General features: G+C 32.5%; 1 protein-coding gene across 1 annotated transcript in view; it reads right to left on the bottom strand.

The window, feature by feature from the left end:
• Positions 1–13,299, bottom strand: part of LOC111413456 (lachesin-like) — a 230,882-nt gene extending 217,583 nt beyond the window's left edge. The window contains exon 1 of the mRNA XM_071195061.1: positions 13,104–13,299. Within this exon, the coding sequence (XP_071051162.1) occupies positions 13,104–13,209 (106 nt within the window). The 5' untranslated portion in view covers positions 13,210–13,299. The remainder of the gene's footprint in view (positions 1–13,103) is intronic.
• Between the last annotated feature and the right edge of the window lie 642 nt (positions 13,300–13,941).

A 13,941-nucleotide genomic window follows, 5' to 3' on the forward strand; every position in this document is an offset into this window, starting at 1 on the left:
ATTTTTTATTATGGGGATGTTCTATATGGCTCCTGTTTAGATGTTGCCGAGTCGTTGCGTGTTCAACGTGTGCAAAATGCATGCTTACGCTTTATATTTGGCATTCGAAAGCGAGAAAAAATATCCCATACCTTAAACTGGGTTGGGTGGTTAAATATGTCTCTGCGTCGTAAATTGCACTCTGCTTGTTTGTATCGAAGAATTATTTTCAATCAAAAGCCTCCCTACTTGTTAAATAAATTGAGATACCGCTGTGACGTGCATAACATCAACATCCGTCGTCGTTCTTCGTTGTCTATACCCCAACATAGATTGCAAATTTTTGAACGATGTTTTTCATATAGCATACCTAATTTGATCAATAGCATTCCTACTGATATTAACAATAAATCTAAGAGTAGTTTTAAATTTTTTTACAAAGCATATCTTCTTGGGCAGCAGGGTGATTTAAGATAAACAAGCTTTTGCTTGACGGGATATATATATAGTATGTATAAAACTATGCCTTCTTTCTTATCCTTCCTCTTCTATTTATTTTTCTTTTTCTTCTTTTTCTATTTCTTTTTTTTTCTATTTCTTTTTCGGCTCCTTCCTTTATTCTTCTTTTACTTTTACTTCTTTCTTACCTTATTGTGTTACTGCATGATCGGATTCTGTTTATATATATTTTCTATATTGATCAAGGGACCGATGAAAAACAATAACACCTGAGTCCATCAGGTGCATTGACTCGGTTTCCTTTGGTAAACCGCTTATTATTTATGGTTTAGTACTTCATTTTTCTTTTTATATATAATTCATTTTTTTTTTACCTGATATTTTCTTTTGTAATTGTAAATTGTACTTTTTTTTTTTGGTTTCACCAATAAATATATATTATTATTATTATTATCTTTATAAATAGCCATTTTATATTGATTGTTGTCCTGGATATCTTTGTGTTTTCAAATTTTCAAATTTTCAAATGTTTTCAAGTGCCCAGATTACGAATATATTCGTGAAAGTACTGAATGTGCTCTTGTTTTTATGATTTTTACATATCCTATATTTTGAACAATTATCGGCTGGTTAGTAATAAAATTTATTTTCCCCAGTCATGATTAATCTTCTGCGCAACTTTTTCGCGCATAAAAAAATCACGTGATCCCCACTCTCATTGTCAGACCCCTTGCTCTGCAGAACAGCTGAGATTTCAGTTATTTGACAAAATTGAAGTACTTACACGTAAATCTGGATAAGTTGTCATGTATTGATATTTTGTTTCAATTACTGAATGTCCATTCTAATATATTTGTCTTGTCTTTTAAAACATGAGTGTGTCACGAAGAAAGTGTAAATAATAAATAGTAGTGATTTATTTTGTTATATTTGCGGTGTTTATATAACAAATAAGAAATATCACACACTTTGTCAAGGAGACTTATGTTGAATATTTCGGTTTTAAAATGGTCAAACTAGATAAATCATGGGTTCCTCATAAAGTTTGTAAGTCCTGTGTTGAGTCTTTACGGTTGTGGTAAAATGGAGAACGTTCTGGATTAGACTTTGGTATTCCTATGATCTGGATGAAGCCTAAGAATCATTTCGATGGTTATTACTTTTGTGTAGTAGATGCTAAAAGTTTTAATCGAAATCAAATGTGGAGATATCCAGACTTACAGTCTACAAAATGTCCTGTTCTACACAGTAAAAATCTCCTTCGGGCTATTTACGTTTCAAAAGTAATTCGCATGCCCTCAGAAAGAATGATGTTGCCATATTCACAGAAATCGGGACAGTCTACCAGTGGAAGTGAATGGGAGGGTGAAACATCTACGCCGAAGTTATTTTCTCAAAATGAACTCAGTGATTTAATACGTGATCTCAATTTGTCAAAACAAGGATCAGAACTGTTAGCCTCAAGATTACTACAGTAACATTTACAACATACAGAACGCGAGAAAGTGAGTTATTACAATTTATTAGTGAAAATGAAGGACTGGTGTACAGGGTGTCCCAATTTCGATGTTCGCATATGCTATCTCCGAAACTAAAAGAGATACCAAAAAAAGTAGCTTCCATGTCATGATCTTGCTTTTCAAGAAAATGTTAATGCCGAAAACTCCGATTAGCTATTGTCTTTTGTTTTCGCCCTATCGGCAAAACCTGAAAACTTTGCGAAAACGACATCGAAATTGGGACATCCTGTACTGTAATGATATCGCAAAGCTACTTTTAGACATCTAGACAAAGAATACAAACCTACTGAATGGCGCCTTTTTATTGACAGTTGTAAAAGAAGTTTAAAATGCGTCTTACTGCACAATGGAAATAAATTTGCATCAATTCCAATTGACCATTCAACAAAACTCAAAGAAGAATATGAATTTCCGGACACCCCGCTATTAATCGTCGGGGATTTCAATATTCCGTGTATCTCCTGGACCGTCTCTTGTGGATGCGGCCTCATTCCTGTGGGTGGCTTGTATGCTAGAGCGAGGGAGTTCCTTCTTATGATTTCCTATTGTGGTTTCTTTCAGTTCAACAACATTGTAATTTGTAATGGTAGAACATTGGATCTAATCTTATGTAAATCAAATTTAATTAATTTATTTATTTATTTATTCATCCAAAATAAACAGGGTTTCCCCTAGTTACAGATTTCGGAATTACTACATAATAATTAATAATTAAACAAAATTGAACTAAATATTAAACTAAATTAAATATTAAACTAAGCCGTACTCGATTTGTAAGCAAACAATAAAAAAGCAAATAAGTAAAAATAAACAAAATAAAACAATAACATAAAAACAGAACAGAGGAATGGAACAGAATGCGCGAAGAATTATGAACTATAATATGATTCTATAAGATCACCCACTGCACTGGGCGGTTGCAACGTTCATCACAGACATCAAATGCTTTTTTACTGTTTTTACATCAACGCCAAATAGTGGGATGAAGGAAGCCATAGATAGTTTGTTATATAACAAGAGAATTCTAATAAAAGGAGAATTTCTTCTGAGTTCAGTGTGGTAAAGCGGGGAATGTAAAATAGATTTTTCAATCGTCCACAATATGCCGGCACGTAAAAACCAATCTTTTCCAAGATTTAAGGTGCATCTATTTTATTATTTAATATTTTACATAGAAAACAAAGCGATATGATTTTCCTTCTAATAGATAACTTAGTTATATCAAATAATGTACGCACAAATTCGTACGATCTGAACCCGATAAAGGCATTAAATTGTTTGTAATAAGTATACCGAATAAACTTATTTTGAATAATTTCGATTAAGTTTGAATAAAGGTCTGATCCAGGATCCCATACAATTACCGCGTATTCTAATTTAGATCGCACCAATGAATTGAATAATAATTTTAACGTCTCCACATTTTAAAAACTGTAAGCATTTCTTATTATAAATCCTAAGCGTCGAAGTGCTGCGGAAGTTATGGTTTTCACGTCCTCGGCAAAGCATAAATTGTTGGTAAAAATAATACCTAGGTCCCTCTTTCTGACAACTGATTTCAAATTTATATTACCTATTCTGTACACAAATTCTATCGGCTTCCTCCCCAAAAAATATGTCATTGATTCACATTTGGCTACGTTAAAGTGAAGCTTGTTCAGCCGACACCAATCGCATACATTATCCAGATCAGACTGTAACTCTGTATTTTGACCCGCTAGTCAATTTGGATGCTCATCATCCTGCTGTAGAATTTACCTTTTGTTTAAGCCGGACTCTTTGTCTGAGGAGTTGTCACCAGATTGGTTGGCGGTTTGGTCGCGTAGATTATGATGGTCTTAAAAATGCATTAACAGCCGTGGATTGGCGTTCTTTGTTTAATCACTTGAATGTTGATCAATGTGTTACGGCATTTTATTCGGTTCTTCATCGGTGCATGGGCGACTTTATCCCGCGTGGCTCCACACGTAGTGGTCGTTTTCCTGACTGGTATACCCCATCAACCTTATAAAAGCGATCAAGGAAAAACTGAGATTTCACAAAAGATGGAAGAAATGGGGCTATTCTGACGACTTTCTCTCTTTTAAAGTATTGCGTAAAGGAACTAAGGCGTTAATTGCCTCTGACTACACCTCCTACCTCAAACGCATACAAGATTTCCTAATCGATTCTCTTTCTCATCTATGGTCGTTTGTTAAGAGCAAAAAGCGTGGTGAGGGTGGCGTTCTGGCTGAGATGGAATATGATGGCAATTTAGCTGATAATAACAAATATCTGAACTATTCTCCAAGTACTGTTCTGTATATATTGATGGGAAACTTGATGATCGTTATTTCTCTAGTACCTTTCTTGGTGAAACCTGTCGCTGGTTTTCACAACAGGATGAAGCATCTCTTCTAAGTCATGTTAACCCTAACTTAGGTCCTGGTCCGGACGGTTTGCCGGGTAATAATAATAATAATATTCCTTTATTACCCAACAGGCATAGCCCAAAAAAGGATAACAATATATATTACATAATGTAATAATACAATAATATGTATCTGTATGTGAGAAAAAAAAAAAATTACAAAAAAATTCAAGAAATTAACAATTGACCGAATTATAAAGAAAAATAAAAATAAAAAGTATATAAGTGAATTTACATGTATAAGTGAATATACATGCAGGTGATCACTGATTGTCTGAAATCCTGTTGCCCGCTTTACAGAGAGTGTATGTTGGCGCCCGTCTCATAATGTTTGTCCTAGCATAAGGAATGACGAATGAAAGGGCAATCGATGTTATATTCGATAAGCCTTTGTAGAAACCTTTCATAAAACGCGTTTCTTCTGTCCATCAAGGAAACCATATTGTGTCGTGCAAGCAAATCATTTTGTGGTATACCTCGCTCAGGGTAAATTCCATCAGATTTGTAAGAAAGAAATTTTAAGAATCTACGATGGACTCGATCAAGGCTTAAGAAATCACACGCATATAAGGGACTCCAAATCAGGCAAGCGTATTCTAACTTACTCAGAACACAAGCACAATAATCTTTAATAAGCTGACACTTGTGAAATATTTACACATACGCATCACAAAACCTAGGGACCTAAAGGCCTCCGAAAATTTCCGAAGCTTAGTATGGAAAAGTTGAAAGGTGGAATATTTGATGGTCCTCAAATGCAATTAATGAAAGACACAGATTTTATTAAAGTTATGACTGTTCCGGAAAGTAAAGCTTGGAAAAGTTTTGTGTTGGTTTCTTAGGTAACTACAGCTTGCAATACCGGTATCCCGGACAATTTTTGTCCGGTATTAAAAACCAATATCGATGGAAAAATACCGGTATTTCGGTATTATCTTTAATTAGCGCCTTCGATGACTAGGGGACGGCCGATGTCTTCAAACACGGCGGTGCTAGTTTGAAGTTGTGCTGGAAAATGACGTAGAGGATTCTTGTTTGTTATCTATCTTCTGTCCGTTCTAAGTTTACATTTTCAAGTGACATTTTTTGACGTTTCATTAAAAAAATGCTAGCCGAAGGCGACCGATTGAAAACGGCCGTGTTTAAAGCTGTGCTGGAAAATGATATTGACCAAACAGAAATTTGTTATCTATCTTATGTCCTTACTAACCTCATTTTTTCAAGTGACATTTTTTAATCAGTGTGAATACCATCTACAAGAAATATCATTTTGCACTCTTACAGAATGTTGAAGATAATGAAGACTCAACCTTTGATAACGACAACATAATGTTCGTGTTCAATAAATTTGTCATACCTAGCCAACAATAAAGTACCCTCTGTAAAACTAGAGGGTAACTATTTTTGGATGTGGAGTTTTTACTCCATAATGGTGTTTCAGGTCAATTTGATTCGTGTAGTGTCCCACCAAGTATAACAGTGGTATGATAAGTCTGACAAACTACCAAGAGCCATTATGTTAAAGTTTCTTTCTTGAATCTGCAGATTTCCAGAAAATTCCAAAGCAGGAATTCGAAAGAATTCCACAGAGCTTCAGATGATGAAGTGTAATTTCATTTTTTGACGTGGCAGTGAAGTTGAACCTTTGGACCAAGTGAAAGACATCAAAACAATATTGGTATCTAGACCTTTAAGTTTATTGGTATTTTGTACAGATTCCTAATATCTTTCCATTTTTTGATTATCTTCTCAGATTCTGTATCTTATGCTTTATTGCCACTCTAAAAATATAATAGGAATTAACCTGTTGTTAGTAGAGGTGACGCCGCAGAGGGGAAAAAATCTTACAATTAGATATATCTAGTGATTGTAATTTAGTGAGTAAACTTTTTTAAAGCAATACCGGTATCCCGGTTTTAAAAATTTTGAATACCGAATACCGGCATTGAGATTTTAGTCCGGTATTGCAACCCCTATAGGTAACCATAAAGCACCAAATTATGAAGAAATTATACAAAATATGCTCACAAACTTTCAGACTCTAGGAGCAAATATGTGTATCAACTTAGACTATCTCCGTAATCATCTGGATAAATTTCCGTATAATTTAGGAAATTATAGTGAGTAACAAGGAGAGCGGTTCCACCAGGATCTAAAAGTGATGGAGGAAGGGTATCAGGATCGATGGGATGTCACATGATGGCAGATTACTGCTAGTCTTTAAAAAGAGATTGTCCTCTGAAAAATTATAAAAGAAAACCTCATGTATGGTGTTTTATGAAAATATAACATGTTTTCGACATTTTACTCTCTATTTACTTCGATGTATCCTAATTTTTCAAAACAAAACTGACATTATAAATATATCTGTTATTTTGTTTCTTTATATAAAGTAAAATACTTTTATCTGTCTATACTTTTATTAAAATGGATTCACTGTTATAAATTCTACCGGTTTCGGCCCTTTTATAAAACCATCTTCAGGAACCTTCGAATCTCCTATTACAAAATAACAACTCATTATACTTAAAAATGTTAAAAGTCAATATAAAATTGTATTCATTGAAATGTTAAAAATGTTATTTAGATTATATATTAAATTCTAATACACTTACGTCAATTTAATTTTAAAGCTCTCGTGACAATTAGCATCCTGAAATTTCTTCTAAGCAAATTTATTTTGTAATAGGAGATTCGAAGGTTCCTGAAGATGGTTTTATAAAAGGGCCGAAACCGGTAGAATTTATAACAGTGAATCCATTTTAATAAAAGTACAGACAGATAATAGTCATTTATATTACAAGTGGGCTAGAAACATAATTACAGTACAAGTGTAGAGAATTGCACGACGAGGTCGTAGACCGAGTCGTGTAATCACACTAGTACTGTAATTATGATCTAGCCCACGTGTGATATACAGCATTTTATCTACGACTGCTAAAAATTACTAAAAAATCAATTTCTTTAGAAAAGTCTATTTGACATTTATAAAAATATTTTGAAATGATTGTTGACAATTTTGAATTGTCAGTTTCAACAACATGTTTACTCATCTGGAATAAGTGTTTTGAAATGTAAAAACATAACAATTAATGTTTATAATAAATAGTATTGTTTCTCTGTAAGTAGATAGCACTTTTTCTTTTGTATTGTTGCTCGTTTCAATAAATTAGTCTGTTCTGATTAGGCTAAAAATGCGTTACGTAATGAAACCAGTGCGGTAATGAACTTCATTACGTAACTCAAATCACCTCAAATGAGTGCGGTAATGATGACTTATCCAAGCAGTCGTAGATAAAAGTATTTTACTTTATTTAAAATAAAATGGAAAGACATAATGTTTGCAACAATTTTGTTTTTTGTTTTCCGCTTTTTGTAATGTAAAATGAAAATAAAGATTTAAAAAAAACGAGGACAAACCTTACAAAATCATTGATAGTTTCATAAATAGTGAGCATAAATATATCCAAAATCAAAATCACTGTAGACCAGTCTTATTACTCCATTTTTTGTTCTTGTATAAAGTGGAAAACTGTTTTGTTTTTGTTAACGATCAATTTCGTGTAGTGGCCGCAATTAAAACAACTTCAAAAGGACTGCGATGAAAATAAGCCCTTCGGAAATAGTTCCATTGGTCCACCAGGCACGCAGTAGCAACGGCACCCGTAGAGCAACACGTGTTCAGAGCACCTGCAACTACAACTCGACACCTCTGTTTGGGTAATCAATACTCCCGGTCGGTTGATGGCACTTCAAACGGATAGAACGGATAGATGAGCGGCAAATGCCACACGCATTTGTAACCATCCTATCCATTTTCGCTTTGATATGAAGAGAATCCAAAGTTAATGGAGGGGTTGTTCTACTACTTTATCTACTCATTTAAATACTTTAGTAAATACAGAAAAATAAATAGTTGCACTTTTTGTAAGGAAATGTATGTTATTTGTTTTTTTTTTTTGAAGAAAATGAAGTTTTTAAGGGTGAGTTCTGGTAGGAGTCCGGTGGGGTTTCGTGTTAGCCAACGTTGCGATTTGCAGATACAAGCGGTGAGCGAGGATTATCCCACTTTTACGGAGCACGCCAACGGTCGAGACTGCATTTGTTATGTAAATTCAACAGCGCGGCGGGCGGCCTCACCGGTGGCGTCCGGAGGGGTGCAAGAACTACGACCCTCGGAAATTGGAATGGGAAGGAAGATGCTATGCCGGATAAGCGGATCGCTTCGGCTTAATTTCGGAGTTATTGCGTCTTATCGTAACTGCCGATCACAAATTCAAAATCTTCTTAGGCTTGTACAGATTAGGCTATTGAAAAATTCTTGATTTAAAACAACTTTGGACACAATTTGTAGTAGGTTTTACTGTCCAGAAGATGATTCCAGTATGCAGTGATTTAGTGCAATACCTGTAATGACTCATCGAAGTATCTACAAGTTACCAATCAAATCCAATGGATTATTCCGATATCCAGTAGATCATTTCAAAACCTTCACCTACACTTTATCGTGCTAGATATCATTTGTATCAGACTTTAGAGGAAAAAGAGGGCCGCCAAAATTGTTGAAATTGGTTCTACCAAAAAAGCAACAACGATAATAAATTCTTTAACAGTTGAAATTTGGCATTCTCTATATAGCTATCTCTATATGCTGATCCATAAAGTATAGAGAGAAGTGATCTGCGATGACGAAGTTGGCAATATAATAATTTTTGGCTCATGTAGTATCATTATGGTCATGCCTACAACACACATGTTCTACGATTCTAGAAGTTTTAGATATTTGCCATTCATTGTGTGTTCAGTACCTCAAGGTTAGCTATTGTATTTAACTCTATGGTCACGAAACTCGATAATCAACCTAGACCCATCCAAAAAACTTCAATTTGTCACAATTTCGATTATATTCAAAACACTGTATCTCAGAATCTAAAGGTGATTTTGCAAAATGGGGTTTATCATTGAAAAGAGGACACTTTCATTAATGTAAACAAACAACAGAGTTCTTTTGGAGAGCTGATTTTTCCCAATTTTCTAAAGTGATTTCAAAAAAATTTTTAACTTGTCATAATTACGATTATGTTCAAAACATTGTATCTCAAAAACAAAAAGGAATTTAGTAAATCTGATTTTGTCGTTAGAAAAAGGATGCTTTCATTAATATATGGTGAAAAATACATAAAGATTTTCCAACAAATTGATTTTTCTCATGATTTTAAAGTTACCCCAAAAAATTTTAATTTTCCATACTTTCGATAATTTTCAAAACACTGTATCTCAGAAACTAAAGGTGATTTTGCAAAATGGATTTTGTCATTAAAAAGTGGATACTTTTATTATCAAGTAATGAAGAAGCAACAGAGTTCTTTTGGCAAGCTGATTTTTCCCAATTTTCTAAAGTCAATTCAAAAAATTTTAGAATTGTCATAAATACGATTATGTTCAAAACAGTGTATCTCAAAACCTACATATAATTTAATAAATTTGATGTCTTCGTTAGAAAAAGGATGCTTTAATTAATATATGTTGAAAAATTCATAACGATTTTCCAACAAATGGATTTTTCCCAGCATTTTAAAGTTACCCAAAAAATCTTAATTTTCTATCATTTCGATTATGTTCAAAACACTGTATCTTGGAATCTAAAGGTGATTTTGCAAAATGAGGTTTATCAATGAAAAGAGGACACTTTCATTAATAACTAGTGAAGAAGCAACAGAGTTCTTTTGGCAAGCTTATTTTTCCCAAATTTCTAAAGTGATTTCAAAAAAATTTAATACTTGTCTTAGTTACGATTATGTTCAAAACATTGTATCTCAAAAACTAAAAGTAATTTAGTAAATTTGACTGCTTCGTTAGAAAGACGGTGCTTTGATTAATATATAGTGAACAATTCATAAAGATTTTCCAACACATTGCGTTTCTCCAACATTTTAAAGTTACCCCAAAAAATCTTATTTTTCTATGATTTCGACTAGGTTCAAAAAACTGTATCTCAGAATCATTGAAAAGAGGACACTTTCATTAATAAGTAGTGAAGAAGCAACAGAGTTCTTTTGACAAGCTGATTTTTTCCAATTTTCGAAAGTCAATTCAAAAAATTTAAAAGTTATCATAATTACGTTTATGTTAAAAACATTGTATCTCAAAAACTAAAAGTAATTTAATAAATCTAACGTCTTCATTAGAAAAAGGATGCTTTAATTAATATATGGTGAAAAATACATAAAGATTTTCCAACAAATTCATTTTTCCCAGCATTTCAAAGTTACTCCAAAAACTCTTAATTTTCTATCATTTCGATTATGTTCAAAACACTATCTCAGAATCTAAAGGTGATTCAGCAAAATGAGGGTTATCAACGAAAAGAGGACACTTTCATTAATAAGTACTGAAGATGCAACAGAGTTCTTTTGACAAGCTGATTTTTCCCAATTTTCTAAGGTCAATTTAACAAATTTAGAACCTGTCATAAATATGATTATGTTCAAAACATTGTATCTCAAAAACAAAAAGGAATTTAGTAAATCTGATTTTGTCGTTAGAAAGAGGATGCTTTAATTAATATATGGTGAAAAATTCATAAAGATTTTCCAATAAATTAATGTTTCCCAACATTTTAAACTTACCCAAAAAAATCTTAATTTTCCATAATTTCGATTATGTTCAAAATACTGTATCTCAGAATTTAAAGCTGATTTTACAAAATGAGGTTTATCAATGAAAAGAGGACACTTTCATTAATAACTAGTGAAGAAGGAACAGAGTTCTTTTGGCAAGCTGATTTTTCCCAATTTTCTGAAGTCAATTCAACAAATTTAAAACTTGTTATAAATACGATTATGTTCAAAACACTGTATCTCAAAAACTAAAAGTAGTTTAGTAAATCTGACTTCTTCGTTAGAAAATGAACGCTTTAATTAATATATTGTGAAAAATTCATAAATATTTTCCAACAAATTGATCTTTCTCAAGATTTTAAAGTTACCCCAAAAAATTTTAATTTTCTGTAGTTTCGATAATTTTCAAAACACTGTATTTCAGAAACTAAAGGTGATTTTGCAAAATGGGTTTTGTCATTAAAAAGTGGATACTTTTATTATTAAGTAGTGAAGAAGCAACAGAGTTCTTTTGACAAGCTGATTTTTCCCAATTTTCTAAGTCAATTCAAAAAATTTTAGAATTGTCTTAAATACGATTATGTTCAAAACAGTGTATCTCAAAAACTAAAAATAATTTAGTAAATCTGACTTCTTCTTTAGAAAGGGGATGCTTTAATTACTATACAGTGAAAAATTCATAACGATTTTCCAGCAAATTGATTTTTCCCAACATTTTAAAGTTACCCCAAAAAATCTTAATTTTCCATAATTTCGATTATGTTCAAAATACTGTATCTCAGAATTTAAAGCTGATTTTACAAAATGTGGTTTATCAATGAAAAGAGGACACTTTCATTAATAACTAGTGAAGAAGGAACAGAGTTCTTTTGGCAAGCTGATTTTTCCCAATTTTCTGAAGTCAATTCAACAAATTTAAAACTTGTCATAATTACGATTATGTTCAAAACATTGTATCTCAAAAACTAAAAGTAATTTAGTAAATCTGGCGTCTTCGTTAGAAAAAGGAAGCTTTAATTAATATACAGTGAAAGATTCATAACGATTTTCCAACCAATTGATTTTTCCCAACATTTACCCCAAACAAATTTAATTTTCTATAATTTCAATTATGTTCAAAGCACTGTATGTCAGAATCTAAAAGTAATTTTGCAAAATGGTTTTTGTCATTGAATAGAGGACACTTTTATTAATAAGTAGTAAAAAAGCAGCAGAATTCTAAGTCTAGTGCTAGCTCTGAAGATTAAGTAAATAAAATAAAAGATAGTTTAAAATAAAATTTTCATTTATTAAAAACTTTCTTTTAAATCCAATTTAGATAGTCTTTAAAGAACTTGTTTCCGGTAACAAAGTCAAACAATGAGTTTATAACGATGGAAATTGAGAAAGTTTCTTACATTTCAAAGTCAATGTTAAAATATTAACTTTAAAGTTAATTTTCCGCAGTACAATCCTCACTACTTAGTGCCATTAAAAAAAATTCTTTGCAAAATAACCCAATTCAAGTTTTGAAAACTTATACTTAAACCCACATAAAATATTAGCACATATTACACGGGGGAAGTTCAAAATATCAACTTTAATGAGCAAGCGTCAGAAGTTGGACAATCCTAAAGTTAGTGGGCGAGTTTAGCTCCGAAACTTTTTCTCGGGCTAAAAGAAAAAGAGGGAAGATGAGAAAGAGACGTTTTCTATGATGTTCGCGTCGAAATACATAATTCATCTCGCTTAAAAGTGCTGGATCGTTGTGTAATTTTTTTTGTTTCAGCTTTTTGGTCACCTTAAAACGAGCGGAGGTAAAAATCCACGATGCAATAATCAATACTGCACATAGCAGGTAAAAATGGGGTGAGAGAGAAATTGTAGGTAAATATTAAAGTGAGATTTAACGTTTGAGTTTCGAACAGAACCGCGTTAAAAATAATTTAAAACAGGTTTTGCGTCCGATAAACAATTTCAATTAAAAGTTCGAGCGTGGACGCAAAAATCCCAATGCATTAACGACTCGAATTTATATTGAAATTGGCCTACATTTTTATTAAAAGTAATAACTAAAAATTATTTTTTCGAATTCAAACAGTGTTAAATTATTTTTTTTTATAATCCACAACTTACCTTGATAAACAAACTTGAATTCACAAAAAAACATTAACACAAAGCAAAAATAACTGAACCAATGAAAAAAATTAATTAAAAGTCTACACGAAAATAAATCTACCATTTTTTCATATTAAAACTTTTTTCATTCAATAAGAAATTTTATTGCTCTATTCGAACGAGAATTTAAATTTCCCCCAAAAAAAGAAAAGTTTCAGGAGCCTCCGTCCGGGTGTCCTGAAATCTACTGAAACCCAGCGGTTAGATTCGCTCGTATTTCAACGGAATAAAACGCACGCATGCGCTGACCTAGTTCCTTAACAATTTCCGTTTTCGAACATCCGGTGTGTACAAGAACCTCGTCTTCTTCGTGCTTTATTAAATTAGACCCACCGCTTTGTTAATGAGTTTTTAACGAAATCTCACTTTTATCATCTTTTCGTGGGATAAATTCAAAATTTTCATACCCTAATTCTTTAGGAGAAATCACAAAATTGCACGCAGGAATAGAAAGGATACCGAAAGAATTACAATAAGGTGTCTGTCGCAATCGAGTCCCGGTCTAATATATTCAACCGGACGGAGTTTGAAACAAACAAATTTCGAGAGCGACCGTCGCGTTTCAGGTGGAAGGATAACAACCGAGAAGTTTACTATGTCGTTTTGTTCGCCGACCAAGTTTGTCTTTCACATATATCGGGTATAAAGTTTAGGAAGTTTATTGGAAGTCGAAATCTAACTAATTTTAAAGCAAAAGTAAATGTTGAGTGTGGAGGTGGTAACTTTATGTTCGCTGATTTAATTTATTTGGGGTTATTTAATACATAGATTGATTTTAAAAAATTGGGAAAAATTT

This window comes from Onthophagus taurus, chromosome 3 (assembly GCF_036711975.1).
Source record: "Onthophagus taurus isolate NC chromosome 3, IU_Otau_3.0, whole genome shotgun sequence".
Taxonomy (NCBI): domain Eukaryota; kingdom Metazoa; phylum Arthropoda; class Insecta; order Coleoptera; family Scarabaeidae; genus Onthophagus; species Onthophagus taurus.